The sequence below is a fragment of the Pipistrellus kuhlii genome, unplaced genomic scaffold (genome assembly GCF_014108245.1).
Source record: "Pipistrellus kuhlii isolate mPipKuh1 unplaced genomic scaffold, mPipKuh1.p scaffold_m20_p_14, whole genome shotgun sequence".
NCBI lineage: Eukaryota > Metazoa > Chordata > Mammalia > Chiroptera > Vespertilionidae > Pipistrellus > Pipistrellus kuhlii.
This window is the reverse complement of record NW_023425449.1, coordinates 2681081-2698130: the sequence shown is the minus strand read 5'-3', so window position 1 is coordinate 2698130 and position 17050 is coordinate 2681081. Positions and strand designations below refer to the sequence as shown.

At 60.8% G+C, this 17050-nt stretch overlaps 1 protein-coding gene across 1 annotated transcript; it reads right to left on the bottom strand.

The window, feature by feature from the left end:
* Window positions 1–707: 707 nt before the first annotated feature.
* OC90 (otoconin 90) lies at window positions 708–15788 on the bottom strand. The gene is made up of 13 exons (XM_036437544.2): window positions 15714–15788; window positions 13172–13237; window positions 11877–11933; window positions 9894–10068; window positions 8228–8340; window positions 7497–7625; window positions 6674–6724; window positions 5670–5744; window positions 5252–5305; window positions 4215–4331; window positions 3214–3385; window positions 2613–2719; window positions 708–1130 (listed from the first exon to the last, which is right to left on the bottom strand). Exons 1-13 carry the CDS (start codon window positions 15757–15759, stop codon window positions 814–816), a joined length of 1479 nt encoding a protein of 492 aa, XP_036293437.1. The 5' UTR covers window positions 15760–15788; the 3' UTR covers window positions 708–813.
* Window positions 15789–17050: the final 1262 nt, after the last annotated feature.

Here is a 17050-nt window from a genome sequence, read left to right as displayed (position 1 = left end):
GAGCAAGAGGTGGGCCAGGTGGCGTGGAGCTGGCAAAAGTCGTCCAGCGTGGCTCCACCTCGATACCTAAGGACGGGACTAAATGTGGAAGCAGGAGGCTGTCATTTCCAATAACCCCGTCTTGCTTAATGGGTCAGTGAAGGGTTTTTAAAGATGGGATGCCTTTTGCCTGGTACAGAATAAATCAACTAGTCAGTGGGTGGGTGGGTGGGTCTAGTTCAGTTTTCTACAGAAGCTGCGTGTGTCAGGAGTGGCATTTCATTCCTGACCTTCCAGCCGCTGGGATGAACCCTCATTTGTGAAAGCAAGCCCAGGACCAGGCCGGGGTGAGTGGCGGTTCTTCGTGGGGCGGAGGGAGACACGTGCCCGCAGGGCCCGGACCAAAGCGCTGTCACCTCAGCCCTTGGCTGAGGACACCATCGGTGAGTTATTGATGACTCATAGGTGATCTCATAAGACTGGCTGACTACATACACTCCCTTCTGTTTTTTTAATAGAAGGAAATTAGCTTCCAATGATGAGAGAACAGATTCTCCCCCCCTCCCCCATTGTCTATCCTCTCACCTTTGCGATCTGCTAGTGTTCATGCACCAACATCTACTTTTCTTAAAAACACAAACCAAGGGGAGCAGAAGCTCTGATTGGGTATTTATTGCATCTCCATCTGTGTCGCAGGAAGTGTGGTGCCCCCTGCGCTGCCTCCTGCAGGGGGCGCTCCCAGGTGAACAGCGGGCACCAGGTCTCTCCCAATCCTCTGCTCAGAGGACGACCGAGAGGCAGCTCAGGCCCACGGCGCCCGGAGCAGGTGTGCTGTCATTTCTCTGGGGCTCGCTCTGGGGCCAGGGTGTGGCTGGCCCCCACGGGACCAGGTGACCTCCCCAGAAACCTCCTGGTTCTCCCGTGTGCGGCGGCGGGGGGCAGCACCTCCTCACTGTTCTCCTCAGAGCTGGAGCCCAGGGAGGCCGCAGAGAGCACTCCTTGCCCGCCGTCCTCACAGCGGTCTGGGGGGCCCTGGCACTCCGGGCTGCCCGGCGACGCGAGGCTCTGGTTGAAGAAAGCCGACGCCATGCACTCGGCAGCCGTCTGCTCACAGGCACAGAGCAGCTGCTCGCACAGGCTCCGGCCCACACCTGCGAAGGCGGGAGCAGGGGAGCAGCCTGAGCCATGGGCCCCGGAGCTGGAGCCCTGTGGCCTCCACTCCCTCCTGAGCCTCTGGGCAACCAGCCAGCATATCACGACAATAGGACTCTGATCTGTCCCCTGTGGGCTCTCACCCCTCCCTCGGGCCCTGGTCCACTTCAGGCCAGAATGTCAGTGTTTCGGTCTGCGTTCCTGATCTGGTACCTGTTATCCCCCTGCCTCACCTTCCCCCTCACCTTCCCCACCCTCTCTCCCTGCTGGCCAGACAGAGCCCTATGTTGACCCTATGCTGCCAGGAGCCCCCAAAATGCCTCGGTTTCCTTTCCCTTTTCTTGGAACATCCACACCAGCACGGCCTTCGGAAGCCTGAGCTCTCACCTCACTGCTCTCTTGACTTCTCCATCCTCCCTGCCAGACCCCGCAGGCCCGCCTCCTGTTAGCAGTGTGACATGAGGGGCGGGATCACTGACTTGTCTCTTTCCCCCAGGCTCTGAGGGACTTGAGGCAGGGGTCCTGCATGCTCTCTGGGTCCCAGTTCCCGAGGAAGGGTTACTGGGTGAGTAGAAAATTGAAGGGAGGGAGCTCCTGGGAAGTGAGAGGCACGTGTGATCCTACAAGGAGGTGCGTGCAGAGGAAGGAGGAGAGGGGACTTGGGGGCCCCCAGAGGCTTCCCCAGGAAAATGCGGGTGAGAGCCAGCCCTCGCCCAGCTCTCGTGCAATGCAAGAGGAGCCGTTCCTTTTGAGCTGCAAAGCACCTGGGAAATGCATCCACTCATGTGGATGAGGAAACGGAGCCAGAGAGTGCCGGCAGGCCAGTGCTGACGCCTCGCTCTGCTGTAAGAGTGATGCTGCGGGCGGGGGTGGGGGGGTGGCAGTTCCCAGCCATCCCACCTGAGGCCCTGACCGCCACAGAGGCGCTCCCAGCCTCCAGGAGAGAGAGGAGCTGCAGCCCGCCCGGCCCTTGAGCCACGGACACCATCCTGCCGGGGCCCCGGAGGATGTCACCGGAAAGGCTCTGCTGCTTAGAGAGGAGGCCACTGTCTGGCGGAGACAGCTGGAGGGCTGAGGCAGTGGGGTCCTACGTCCCAATGCAGCCCAGCACTGACTGCCTGAGTGACCTTGGACCTCGGCCCCGCCTCTGACCTGGGGAGCCAGCCTCCCGGTGCTCTGGCCTGGACGGTTGTGAGGATGAACTCGCGCACAGCAGGAGCTGGGAGCGGATGGCACATGGTGAGCATGCAGTGCGCATGCTTTGTATCGGTCCCATGTGCACCCACCAGCCCTGTGCCCTAGGCGCCCATGTGGCCTCTGACCTGGAGTCTCCTCAGCGGACTAAGGGTCTAGCATATGCCTGGCAGTGAAGACTTGTTAGGCCCGTGATGGATGAAGTGCTGGGAGAGCGTCTACACCGAGTGTGGACATGACGCTGTGCTGGGTGGAAGGATGACCCCTGGAGAGGCCCACACACTCACACTTAGGGGTGCCATCCGCGCACACCACCGGCAGCCGAGGCAGCCTCCCACGCCGGCAGCCCAGCCTCTGCACCTGCTGCAGGCAGCACCGGTGGGACCAGCAGCACCTGCGACCAAGGAGAAGCCTTCACTGCTGGCTCCCAGCTGCCCCGGAACCCCCCAGGGCCTCCTTCCCATGTGCACGGCTGGTTTCTGCACGCCAAGTGCATCACATGTGCTGGCTCCGGCTGCACCCCGCACAGGAACCTAATGTGAAAATCCAGTTCCCAGAAGGTAAACACTGAGGAGCTGATTTCAGCGTGGCCTCTGGCCCAGCACAGCACCGAGACCCACCCTGTAGCTCATCACAAATGTCCTGCAGCGTGACCTCCTCAGGTGGCTGGTCTGTCAGGCTCTGCCCCTTCGTGGGCAGATGACCTCCGATGAGGCCGAGCCTCAGCTGCTCACCGGGAAAATGGGCCCGTGACGTACGAGCCACCCGAGTGAGGCAAGGCGGGCAGCGAGCTCTCTGTGGACCGAGTGACGGCCCAGGAGGAGGGGGGCTCTCGCCTCCCCCTGCAGGCAGCGTCGATGCCATTGCCAGCCATCGTGGAGCACCTACCTGTCCAGCGCGTCCCTGGGTTCGCCGCGTCCTTCTTGCCCACAGTAGCAGCCGTAAGAGTCAAACTCCTCGGGGCACCGGGCGGTCAGGCAGAGGAGCATCTGGCCCAGCTGCGGCGTCACCCGGGTGTCCTCCCCCACGCCCAGGGCCAGGCCGGCGGACCTGGCACAGGCTGGGGGAGAGGAGAACTCGGGCAGCCAGAGTGCCAGCGCGGCCTTCCCAGGAGGGCTCCCCGTGGCCGCAGCTGTGCCAGGAGCCTGCGTCCTCCGCCCCTCCCCTCTCCTGGAGACTGTCCTGTGCCCAGGCCCTGTCAGGGATGGTCGTCTTTCAGAGAGAAGCCTTTCTCGCCAGCTCTGCTCTGCCAGGCTCCCCGCTACCCTCTCCCCCTCCCCCCTCTCCGTGCGGGGGCTCGTCAGGACTGCAGATGCTCTTGGGCCGATTTACTACTGAGCGGGACCCAGCAGCCCGGGCACCCGGCCGTCCTCAGAGGCCGGCTGGCTTCGCAGGTCAGCACGCCTATGGGCTTGTCTCTCACACCTTGGTTTTCTGTCCCTATTTCTGCATCTCTCTCCCCACCCTGCTCCCCCTCCTGCATAGTCCGGGCGGGAAGCACTAAGAAGGCCCATCCCCTTCTCCCCCACATGCAGCTGCTAGCCCAGCCCTGCATGGCGCACTGGAAGGCAGTGCCAGCGCCGCCTTCCGGATGCGCCTGAGGGCGGAGGCCCAGGCGGAGGACTCCTAAGGCCCAAGTGTTTCCTTCTTTCCAAGAGACGGTGGCATGGACGGTGCTGGTGAGCGCTGGGCCGGGCCTGCCATTTCCAGCCCCGCCCCCAGCCCTGGGTGCCTGCAGGCCAGCCAGCACACCCTCTCCCAGTCTCGTCTGCACCTTCCCGTCCCAGCGACATGCCGAGGTCAGTGTGGCAAGGGGCCTTGTTAACCAACCGCCTAGCCAGAGGCGCTCAGGCCGGGCGGTGACAGGCTCCTGTCTGCCTGCGGCTCACCTTTCCCAGTCGTCTCCTCAGGACGGCTTCTGACGGACGGCCCGGCCAGCCCCAAAGGTGTCATGCCGCCGGGGACCGCAGCCACGCCTCCAGCTGTGGCAGCAATCTCCGCGGACCCTGAAAATGCACAACTTGACCGTGTCCAAGAGGGTCCAAGGAGAGATTTGCGGACGGGAACCAGGTCAGGGCCAAAGGCAGACATATTTGGGAACGAAGCACCAGACTGGCCTTGTGTCAGCACTGTGTCTCGGGGACCCGGGAATGCTGCATGGACCCCCCGAGTCCAGTGATAACCTTGAACCTGACAGAGTCCTGGCTAGACCTTCTGGATGACACCTGGTGGGTGAGAACTGCCACCCTCAGGCCTACCTTTGTGTCATATCCACGCCCATGCGCCAGCCCGGTGAAGTCCCATCACAGTGCCCACAAGTGAAGGAACAAGAATGATGGGCAGATGGACCCGATGCCAGTCACAATCACATAGGCAAGCAACACCGTTCAAACCCTTAGCACGCTGCAGCAGCTTCTGGCCACGCTCGGAGTTAGGTGCGGGTCTGCACCGGGCCAGCACGGCCCTGCTCCCTCACAGGCTCCCTGGCACCGTCTGTCCCCTGCCTCAGGGTCAGTCAGCACCACCTGCCCTCTCAGCTGGAGGCAGCCGGGTCTCCATCCCACAGGCCACGCCTCCAGCCCAGTCTGGTCCAGACAAAGGAGCAGCAGTGGCTCCGTGCCCAGTACTGGGTGAGGCCTGGGCATCATCATAGGTACGCTTGGGGAGACGGCAAGAAAGCATCTTCAGATATAAAAGTGCTCCCTCTGCAATGTGAGGTGGCAGCTGGTGTGAATGGAAACTTATAGGTAAGTTTCCCTTTCTTTCCATGAGTGGATCAGCCTCTTACTTCCATTTGTCTGCTCCGTGGAGCTCCACAAGTAAACTGGCTCCCTGACTTCTTCCCCTTGGAGTTTGGTATCCGTTCTCCGGCTTTCTGTGACACAGCTGATCTAATGGGTGTGTGGGGGCAGCTGAGCGTGCTTACCTGCAGGGGTTGTGGTCCTCACGGCTTCCGTGCCCTCCTGGTCTGGGAATGGTTCTGCTCCTGAGAGAAAGAGAGGTAAGTGTCAGTCCCAGCCTGCCCACCTGCTCCCACAGGCAGCTCCCCCCACCGGGCACCGGAGGCCATGTGGTCTTGACTCTGCCCCTAGCCACCTCCCCGGACAACTGGTGTTGGTGGGGTCACTGCTGAGCCAAAAAGAGACCCCAGCTTCACCATCCACTCCCTCACACACACACACACACACACCAGGCTTGCTGGGAAACTCAACTGCAGTGAGTCTGTTATAATGATTTCCCCTGGGCTCTATCAAAAAGTGGCCACCGACCTGAGCACGCATATTTATTTGGGTGGCATTTCTCCAGTTGATTCTATTCGGTCCTCTGAGGGCCCCTCTGCTTACTTGTCCCGGAGAGAGTGGTCAGCTGACTCGTCCTGGGGAGTGTGGTCAGCTGGTCAGCTCTAGTATCAGCAGACACTGTGAAGAGAGACCAACCAATTATCAGCTGTTCCCCTTCAGTGGATGAGGGGCCAGATTGGAGTCAGTCCTGTGTTCAGGCCAAGAAACCAGCAAAAGGGAGAAAGAGCCAGTATTGGCCCTAATGGATCAGTCCTTGAGGAAAGGCAGCCTGAGAGGGAGTTGATTCCAGAAGCCAGGAAAGACCCACTGGAGGCCTCTCGAATCCCAGCCCTCCCACTCAGCTCTGTGTCCTGGCCACCTTCCTTCTCCATCTCAATTTACCATCGCAACATGAAGGTTACAGCAGTGACTTCATAAAGCTGTGTGAGCACTAAGGGGATTAAACATTTCAAGCAAGCCGTCTAGTGTCCTGCCTGTGACTTGATGGTATGTGCTGATTTTTAAAGTTCCACTAGAATTTCTAGAAGATGCCAGCCCAGAATCTTCCCACCCTGTCATGTGATCTCTGTCACCAATGAAGTTGGGTATAATCATCCCTTTTCAGGGGTTGGCAAACTACGGGCTGGCCCTTGACCTGTTTTTGTAAATAAAATTTTATTGGCACACAGGCACAGCCATGCAGTGATGGATTGTCTACGGCTGCTTTCCTGCTACAGTGGCAGAGTTGAGTCGCTGTAGCAGAGATCCTGTATGGAAAACATTTACTATCTGGCTCTTTCCCGAAAGTTTGCTGAACCCTGCTTTGTGCAAAGGTGCAGAGGTTGCACCACGCTCCCCGAGTCACACAGCTGAAAGCAGAGAGGCAGGATTCCATTCCACATCCACCCGACTCCAACACATCATCACTTCATCGTGGGATGGAGCCCACACTTCCTCCCCCGCTGTCCCACCTGTTCCCGTTCTGAGGGGAGGGCATTGAGGCAGATAGTCCAAGGCTGCAATGGAAATGAGGGCATTGGGGCCACACGGCTGGCACTCTGACTCACCTTCCCCCGAGAGGGCCCCCAGGCTGGCGTCTGTGGGCTCCGCAGGTTCCGCTGGAAAAGAGCCCAAGCGGCAATGAGTGACAGACACCTTGTCCACACCACCTCCCAGGGTCTCAGCCCACAACGGGCGGGGTGGGGACTGCTCCTCCACCTGAGGGTCCCCGCTTCCACCCCCCAGAACACAGGGTGCCAACCAGGCCCCAGCCCAGAGGGACTCTGGAGGCTCTGGGTTCTGGAGAGGGTGACACTGGAGCACAGGCCGTGACAGTGAAAGGGCTGCCGAGCCCGAAGGCCTGGCTGTGGAGCGTGGTGTCCTGACCCGCTGTTCTAAGTGGAGGCAGGTGCAGAGGAAAAAGGCCGCTGGGCTTGGAAGACCTGGAGATGCAACCCACACCCCACACACATGCCCCTGCCTACACGCATGCACAAACCACATCACATGTACACCCAGATACCCACCACCCACACCAGCTCCCTCTAAGCCCTGCAGGACTGTGTCTGGGAGACCCCACAGAGGGATGCCCAGTGGAAGGGCACCTTGAACTTCCCACCCCGGGCACCCATACTGTTGGGACTGGGAGAGCGTAGGAACTTTGGTGAACATGTAACAGGTGCCTCCATCGGCTCCATTAGTCATCCGGCCCCTCAAGTCCGAGGAGCAGCCGCCTCCCTCGGAGGCCTGACCTCTGGGCAGGAGGCTCAGGCTGTCTCTGCAGAGGAACCCTCCAGAGCAGTGGGTGTGGGATGTGAGGTGCTGGACTTGGCACCTGAAGACACGGGCACCCCCGCCAGCCCACCACGGCGCAGGGCCAGGTGCTCCTACCGGCAGGCGGCGCCAGGCAGAAAGCGGTGTCCAGCAGGCTCAGGGAGGAGTTGATGGTGGACTGGGCCAGGCACTCGATGGCAGCCTTGTCGCAGGTGCACAGCAGGTGCTCGCAAGGGTCCCTGGACTCTGCACAGACCGAGGGCAGAGCCCCTTGGAGTCCCAAGAGGCCATGCAGATGCCACGGCTGAGCTCCCGACCTGCCCGCCAAACCCCGTGCCCCCTGCAAGCGTCCTCCACCTCCTCGGGGTGTGAGTCCGTCTGGGCCCACGCGCCCCTCTGCACTCACACCCCAGCCATCGGGCCGTCCGATGGGCTCTGCTTTCCACAAAAGTCTTTAGAGTCGGCCCACGTCTCCCCATCTCTGCCTCGCTGTCCTGGGCCACCCCTTCCCTCTCCCATGGGTTGCATGGGTGGTCTGCTGACCCCTCCCTGCCTATGCCCGGCTGGGCATCTACAATCCTTTAAAAACTCAGGTCACACCATCACCACGTCTGTGCTTGTGCTCGGACCCTCCCAACTCAAAGTCAAAGCCACGCACCCGCTCCCTCTCCGACCTCTTCTCCTGCCTCACCCCAGTCTCTGACCCACTGGCCCCCTTTCCTCAAGCGCCAGGCCCCTCGAGCCTCAGGGCCCAGGTGCTGTTACGTCCATACGCGTGGCTCTTCTCCCGGATGCGCCTCGCCAAATGGTCCTCTCCACCCAGCCCCCGGGCCCCAGGCGATGCTCACCACACGTGATCTTCTTGCTGACGCAGTTGACATCCGTGCTGACCTTGGTGGCGTCTTGGATACAGTCCATCTCGGCAGCCTCCTCGTGGCACCTGCGGTGCTGGAAGCAGCAGCTGGGGGTGGGGGAGGGTCAGGTGAGAGTGTGGGGGGAGGGTCAGGAGGGAGGCAGGCAGCCTGCCATCACCCCGTGCCTCCTGCTGGTCCCAGTGGGGTCTGACAGACACTGGGGCGCTCACACACACACAAAAAAAATATCAGAAGTATGTTGCCTGTGCAGCAGGTGCTGCTCTCATCAGGAAACTTTGCATTTGTGGGGACTGAGATGTGGGTCCTGTAATTTGCCGAGGTCAAGGCCGACCACAGCCTGGCTGAGACTCGGTGTGGCCGGGTGGCACTGGCACACAGGACATCAGTGGAAAAAAGGAAAACTATATAGGCAGCGGGTGACCTTGGGCAAGTTACCAAGTCCCTGACACAACATAAGGATTTGGGGGATTCGAGAAGCATCCATAGGGATCCCACCATGCGTCAGGCCCTCCGTAAGCGGTAGCAGTTATTTCTGCAACCTGCCCTCCAGGAGCCAGGAACCCCGTCCCCGTTAGCTGAACGGTGTAGGTAATTGGAGCTGAGCGTGACCCAGAATTCTGCCGGTTCCTCGCCCTCCTGCTTGGATCATCCTTTCTGGGCCGGAGACAGTGATGAATTACCGCTTCACTCCTTGACTTCCAGGTTTGCAGGGTGTTAATCACTGAAGCGCCACAGGAGGGCCGGAAAGGAACGTGTTCCCGGAAACGGCCCTGGCACCGCGCCGGGCAGAACCAGCCTCCCCTCCTGAAACTGCCTTTTGGTCCAGGGTGACCTGCACCCTCTCTTGGAGATTTGAAGATGGGACAGTCTATTTTAATCCCAAAGCCACTAGTCCTTGTCGATCAAGGACACAGCGCTTTCTAATCAATTCACTTCTCATCTCTGAAAAGCAAGGGGAAGCTGACCACCTACCTCATCATCAGTTAATTTATGAGCCCCACATGCCAGGGGCTGCGGGTACAGATAACCGTGCCTGAGCAGACCCTCCCTCTCACGGGCACTTCTACTCCCTCCCATTCCCACTGGGCTGTCCCCTTTCCAAGGTGGGGGCAGGGGTGGAGGTGGGGGGGGGGTGTCTGTCTATGTTAAGCACAGAGGTCACGTAGGGGTGATGGTTGCCACATGTCTGTGAAACTGGACAGAAGCCTTCACCATCTCCACCCCTGGTGGCCAGAACACTCCTGAATTAAAGGATCTCACGTTCTATGCGGAAGAGCCCTGGGTGGCTGGTTAAACCCAGCTCCGGGTTCTATTGATAGCTCGGGGTGCCCCGTGGGCAGGGCGGGTGGGCCGCTGGGCTCTGCCTGTGAGCAGGCAGCCAGGTGGCTCTGGAGCCGGGGACCCACACGATGAGAACCGAGAGGAAAGGTTTGCCTACGGGCCTGACACAGGCTCTTGGTAAGGCCTTCCTTCGACGCCAGCGGAACACAGTTGAACCGCGACGTGAAGAGGAGGAAGCAGTCTCCCCGCGGTGAGGCCCAGAACCAGACACCGCCCGGCCCGTCCAGGGAGCTGCCTGGGTGTGTGCTCGGCCCAGTCCCAGCCGGGCCGCCCGGCTCCGGCTCCGGCTCCCGCTCACCGGTCAGACTCGTCCACGGGCAGCCCTTCCATCTCGAAGCGGCAGGCGCAGCCGTAGTCCTCCAGGTCCCGGGGGCAGAGGCCGGCCACGCAGCGCAGGCCGCTCACGAACTGCAGCAGCGCCGGGAAGTTGGTGAAGACGGCCTGCAGCCAGGTGAAGTGGGAGCCCAGGCAGTCTGCGGGGGGAGAGGGCAGGGCGGGCTGGAGCAGCGTCCAGGAGGAGCCGCCGGGACCGCCTGCAGCTGGCACCCCCGGTGTCTCCTCAACCTGCGAGCACCTGTGAGGACTCAGCACTGTGGTCGGCTTTAAAGTGAAGCAGGCTAGCCGAAACCGGTGTGGCTCAGTGGATAGAGCAACGGCCTACGGACTCAAAAGGTCCCCCCCAGGTTGGATTCTAGTCAAGGGCATGTACCTTGGTTGTGGGCATATCCCCAGTGGGCGATGTGCAAGAGGCAGCTGATGTATATTTCTAACTCTCTAGCCCTCTCTCTTCCTCTCTGTAAAAAATCAATAAAATATATATTTTTAAAAAATAATAAAGTGAAGCAGGCTGATAAGCCGGGGCCCTGTGGCTGCCCACCTTGCAGCCTCTATCCCTTCTTCCTCTCCAGCAGAACAGCCTTCTCCCCGGTCCCTGCAAGGTCACATGATCACTCTCCGCTGGCCGTGGGCACCCAGGCTTCCAAGGTGGGCGGGGGCTGAGCGTGGAGCCCCGATCTGGCCCAAACAACGTCAGGGGAGCCTCTTAGAGGCGTGGGTTGTGGGCTCCGTCCCAAGTGGGGGGCGTGCAGGAGGCAGCTAGCTGATCAATGACTCTCTCATCATTGATATGATTGTTTCTATCCCTCTTCCTCTCAGAAATCAATAAGAATGAATATTTTAAAAAATGCTTTTGCAAACAAAATTGGCAAGAAAATGGTGTCCAGTGCTTTAGCTCTAAACCTCATGCCCACCCCCTCTCCAGTGGCATTCTGACCACCGGACCGTTAAGGGCTAAGCAGGTGACCCCACCACACTGAAGTGCAGGGGTTACACCAGGGAGCAGGGGGGTGGGGGGGAGGGGGATCTAGAGTTCCCATAAGGACCAATTTCACCCAACTGTTCCACTGCCTCCTACCTCACTGAGTCGCCCTCTCGTGTTTCATTTCCACCCGCCCTCATCATAGACAGGAAGACATAGAACACCCTCCGCAATGAAGATACATTGAAAAAAGCATGAAGAACTGATTCTGTGCTGATGGAAAAGCCACTGTAAAATTGTGTGGCCCGGCTGGTGTGGCTCAGTGGTTGAGCATCGACCCAGGAACCAGGACGTCGCAGGTTCCGTTCCCGGTGGTCAGGGCACGTGTCTGGGTTTCGGGCTTGATACCGAGTAGGGGGCATGCAGGAAGCAGCCAATCAATGATTCTCTCTCCTCATTGCTGTCTCTGTCTCTCTCTCTCCCCCTCCTCCCTTTTTCTCTAAAAATAAATAAAAACATGAAAAAAGAAGAAAGGTGTGTGCGTGTCCACATGAGCTCAGTCACATGCTCCGGCAGGTGCAGCCTCACGCCCAGCGCCAGCCCAGCAGCTCTCAGCACCTCCGCCGTGTCCACCACGGGGTCATCTGAAGTTTAGTAGTTTTAGTGATCAGTGAGCGGAACCACTGCGATGATTGACAGCTGCCTGACAGCTGCGTTGCTGATAAATGGAGCACTAGACGGACTGGGGAGGAGGGGATTCAGCTCTGGACCGAGGAGGATGCCCAGCTGTGTGACCTTGGACAAGTCACTGAATTTCCTTAGACTCGGTTTCCTCTCCTGCAAAACAGGCCCCCCCTTCACCTCCTGGCCAGGCTGGGTCAGGACCGACCTCTGAGGCTCAGCACCTAGGAGCCCTGGGAGCCCCAAGGGCGGAGACCAAGGTCATGTCCTTCGACACGTGTGCTCTGACACCCGGGGCGGGCGGGGAGGGAGGGGCGACATGCCATTTCAGACGGGACTTACCGAAAATCTCGGTCGCACTCTCCACGTTTTTGAACATCCCATCGAAGAAGGTGGCATCTGAGTGGAAGGAAGAGAAACATGAGGATGGGGACATGGTTTCTCCCCGTCCCTGTCCGGGCCCTGGGTGAAGAGCAGCTAAAACCCTTTCTTTCTCTAAAGATTTGACCTGGGGCTAACTTCTAGGAACACGGGTTGTCATGGAGACCTGATGGGATGAAACGGGACTCTGTTACTAGGCAACATTGCTCAATGATTTAACAACAACAGCAAAAGGCCCCTGGATGGGAGGGTGGACCCGGACTGGCAGGAGCGATGGATGGACTGTAAGCAGCCGGGGCCTGGCTGCTGGCACAGGCCTGTCCCTCAGGGCACCTAGAAGTGGGCGCCAGGCGGCTGGCACGAGAGGCACGGACTCCTATGGAGAGCGAAGCTTCTAGGCAGAGGGCCCCAGCTGCTCCACCTGCACCCAGGCCCCGCCCCGAGCTGTCCCCGGGCTCCTGGACTTGCTGTCACTGCGGGGCTGCTGCCCTGAAGAGGGCGGGCTGCGGGCCTGCTGGCTCACGGCTTCCCGGCCGCGACCCTCCTGAGGGCCAGGGTGGCCTGGGAATGTGATGGTCTACCTCACCCCTCCCGGTGGGCACAGCACCGCCCATGGGGACCATGCCGTGCGGAGGGAGGCCATTGTCATGGACTCTGGGTGGGACTCATCACTTCGATTGCAGGGGATCACACACACACACACACACACACACACACACACACAACCCGGGGACTTCCCCCCTTTTCCGCCCCCCCCCCCCCCCCCGCAAGGTGGGAGGGAGCCTCCTGTGCAGCCAGCATCAGCCAGCTCTCTGCCCTCCTCCTCAGCGAGGGCCACAGGACCACCTCCTGGGACGTCGTCACCCAGGAAACAGACATGTGTGGGTCCTCCCCCGGGAACGTATGGACCCTATGGTCCCGTGAGGCATCATCTCCCTACGGTTCTGCCTCAGGGAGGCCCCAGCTCGATGGGAAGCTGAAACAGTCACCCTATAACCCTCCGCCAGACCTCCGGCCTCTTTCTCCGTTCGCCCTCGGGAGACGCTTGTCTCTGATGGGAACCTGCTAGAGCTTTGTCTCAAAGGAGAGACGATGGCGGGTCAGACTCGGGGGCTGCTGCTGAGGGGGAGGCTTTCGATCCCACTGAATCCCTTTGCCTAGTGGCCTCAGGCGTGCTCATCAGGGTCACGTCCTCTGCCAAGCCCCCAGGCAACTCCCTGGCCGCCAGGCTCCCGGGGGAGTTCAGGAGTACTCACTGAGGTTTTTGGAGAGGCCTGGGGGCAGCTCGTGCGGACGGTGAGGGGTGTCCAGAGGGTGGCTCCCTGCGAGGAGGAGAGGGGGTGGTGTGAGTGTGCCACAGCCGGCCGGCAGGCGAAGGCTGGGGTAGCAGCCAAGACAGCAGCCGGGATGCACGCAAACCCAATCCGGTGCGTATTTCCCCAGCGCCTGCCGGGGGCTGGGGATCTGCCTGGCGCCTGAAGGAAATAATCGGTTCCATGTGAGATCCCATCCCAGAGCCCACCGCCTCAGAGACCATTAGAGAGCGTTGGCCGCCAACAGCAGGAATGCTCCACAGCAACTGTGAGCACTGCCGGTTGGCCCCGTGGCTCAAAGATCGAGCCTTGACCTATGTGCCAGGAGGTCACGGGTTCGATTCCCGGTCAGGGCACATGCTCAGGTTGTGGGCTCCATCCCCAGAAGGGAACATGCAGGAGGCAGCCAATTAATGATTCTCTCTCATCATGGATGTTTCCATCTCTCTCCCTCTCCCTTTCTCTCTGAAATCAATAAAAATATATTTAAAACAAATATTGCCGGCACCTTGACAATTTCCTCGCCGGCATTCCCTTGTGCAGCTGGTCATGAGGACCCTGTCACTGACATGTGCTAACAGGATGCTGCCTCCCTCCCCCCTCCCCCTGCCCCTTCCCCCCATGCATGTTCCTGCCTGCGTTCAGGGTATCGGCGCCCACACATCTGCATCAGCAACCTGGAGAGTCACCCCCGGTTTCAAACTGCTTCTCTCAGGGCTGGACTGGCACACGCACTCAGTGCACACCCCCTGCCTCTCTCACCACCGGAGAGGGAGGAGGCCACAGGCACATGAGGAGGAAGTTCACAGAATGACGCTCCTGAGTCAGTAAACAGTGGCCCTGAGTGACGCGCATTCGGATGGTCCCTGGCTTCCTTCTGCTCACATCACCCCGCCACCTCTGGAGGCAGGGATTATCAGCAGCAGGGTTTTGTAGATAGCTAGAGGCCCCGTGCATGAACGTTGTGCAGGGGTGGGGGTGTCTCTCAGCCCGGCCTGCGCCCTCTCACGATCCTGGACCCCCCGGGAGGGTCGCTAGGCCTGGCCGGTGATCAGGACCTAATAGGGCTTTCCTTCCCCCGGCTGCCAGCGGCTGGCCCCACCCTCACCCCCACCGCTGCCACAGCCTGCCATCTGTGTGCGCTGTCCTCCCCTCCCCTCCACCGGTCACCTCTCTGTGGGTGACAGGCGTGGGGTGCGATCGCTTGGCTGGCCTGTGCCTCCCTCTGTGGGGAGATTGCTGACCACCCCGCACACCCGCTACAGCATCACTGGCCCATGGACTGGGCCTCCCTCTGTGGGGTGATGATGGGGCGATGGTGGGATGCCCCCGACCAATCACATTGCACCCGCCTTGGCTGGCCTGGCACCAGTGTGTATCATAGCGATGGTCCTTCTGCTGTTTGGTTGTTCGGTCAATTTGCATATCACACTTTTATTATTACAGATTATTACAGATGAGACTGAGACCCATGGACCACAGGCTTTCCTTGACCTGACCCCTGCTTCGCTCCGCCCAACCGTCTCCTACTTGAACCAGCAACTTCTCTAGCTATTGGTCCTCTCCGCCCTAGAAAGGAGGGCTGGGGTGGAGCGCGGGAGGGTGTGGGCCTGAGGGCAGCCTTGGGGGCTTATGTAGAGGTTATGCTGTGGTTTCAACTGACAAGCTTCTGTGTAGCAAGCAAACCTCTTGTTCTGTCCGCTAACGTGGGTCATGGCCAAGATCAACGGTCAGTGATGTTTGTGGACCCCCTGCCTCACTCTCACTGCTTCCATGGAGGGGAGGGTGTGTTGGTCTGAGTTTTCCTAAAGGTGGGACGGACAGAGAAGAAGGCCTGGTAAAGACTGACCTCAGTTACGACCGTGCCCAACCCACTGGGGGAGGAGAGTGGGCTGGGGTACTAGAGCTGCACACACGGGCGGACGAGAAAGAACGTTGGACGCCACCCAAGACGCAGATCATAACCAAGACCCCAAGCGTAGCTGCTGCTAACCCCACTGCCAAGAAGTGAACTGCGGTGACCAGTTTGATGGCACAGGACCCCAGTTTAGAACGGGGGGAGGGGGATTGCAAGTTTCAACCTTTTATACTGGCCACACCTACAAGAGTGGGGAGGACGGGGTGCAAGGCCAATCCCAGGACAGCAGCAAAATGGGACAGCGGGCCCTGAGCACAGGGGCGAGGGGGAGGGGTGCTGCCGGTGGAGGGACCACCCACCGGCCCCCTTGCCTGTGCGGCCCGCCACTCCTCCCCTCTCCCCCCCCCCCCCCCCCGCCCCCATCACCTTCCATGCGCTGGCAGCAAGCTCCGGGAGAGGAGCCGCACGCACCCAGCCTACAGCTCCTCGCTCATGTTTGCTCTCCGTCGCTCATTAGGCGAGGAGATGGCGCAGGAGCAGATCAGAGGCAGTTTGGGGACCCCTCCCGGGGATCCGGTGAAGTAATCGTACCCCAAGCAGGAAGGCAACATAAGATGCCACACTCACCTGCACCCGGGGCCATCAGCAAGCCGAGGAGGAGAAGCGTGGCCATCGTGGGGAGCCCGGGCGGCCTGAGGCAGGACAGGGAGGGGGCAGCGGGTGTGAGAGTCTCCTTCCCGAACCCGGAGTAAGAACCCACAGGGGCCCTTGTCCCAGAGCAGAGAGGGAGAAGGAGAAAGCCCGAAAGTCTGGCCCCATGGAGCTTTGTCCCTAACACACTGCCAACAGCCCTTCCTCTCCCTGGCCCTCTTCCTGAGGGTGCTCCCCAGCATCCCCAGGGGCCAGCTGGGCACTGATACGGCCTCACTTCCTGGGCGGGGACCCAGGCTCCCTGCAGGGCCCACGATGCCCCAGACACAGGATGCACACTGAGGCCAGCCCGTGCCCGTGACTCCCCCAATCGGCCCCGCCGGGCACCAAATCCAAAGTCCACAGCCGGGTCCTGAGGCACCGGACACATCGCCATTTGTGACTCCTGCTGCAGGCCCGCGGCACACCCCGGCTGAGCCAAGGAGAGGGAAGCCAGGGCAGCCCCAGAAGTGCTGAGGGAGCCCCGATCGGGGATCCGGGGGGACACAGCCAGGGCTGCCCCCTCCTGGGCACCCAGCACCCACCCCCTGGAGGCCCGGTGAGGGGCCCTCGGGTGGGGCTATGCCCAAGGGAGGGAAGGTGCCTTTGCCTCGTTTGCACAGGAGGCCGCTGCTGCGGGGCCTGGGGGAGGAGGGCGGAGTGCTGTCCAGGGGACCGAGGGGCCCAGGCCTCACCTTGGTGACACCCGAGTCCTGGCTCCCACACCACCTCCCAGGACCGAGTGGGGGGGGATGGGGGAGGCCCAGAGCGGGCCGTCCGCTGGGCACACCCGGTGAAGCTCAGGCTCTGCTTTTGGGGGCGCCCTGAGCCGGGGTGGACACTGCCTGCAGCCCATTCCATGGCGGTGACATACCCACATGGCGGGCCTCATGGGCGGGGAAGGGCTAATCCTTGTACACTCTGCCCCGCCTGGAGCAGCGGGGGCGGGGAGGGAGCGGGGAGGCCGTGATGCAGGATCACCTCCCACACCAGGCAGGAGGGACCCAGTGGATTCACCTGGTGGTGAGCTCACCACCTGTCTGGGCCCCCATCCCGCCCAGGAAGTGAGGCCTGGTGAGACCCCAGCTGGCACCTGGGGACATTGCCGCTACTTGGACAAGGCTGGGGCGCCCTGGGTTGCTGGCTGCATCCTGGAGCAGTGTCGGTCTCAGACAGCCTGGGAGCAGCCGCTCCCCCCCAGCCAACCCCTCCCATCCCCTCTCACCCCCATCCCCCCGCCATCTTTATCTATTCCTCCACTTCCCTCCCTCTCT

Coding starts and splice junctions, on each gene's coding strand:
- OC90 (XM_036437544.2), bottom strand. CDS start 15,759: ATGGCCACGCTTCTCCTCCTCGGCTTGCTGATGGCCCCGGGTGCAG. Junction 6,725..7,496: donor CTGCCTGGCGCCGCCTGCCG/GTAGGAGCACCT, acceptor GCTCTTTTCCAG/CGGAACCTGCGGAGCCCACA. Junction 5,306..5,669: donor GACCACTCTCTCCGGGACAA/GTAAGCAGAGGG, acceptor TCTCAGGAGCAG/AACCATTCCCAGACCAGGAG.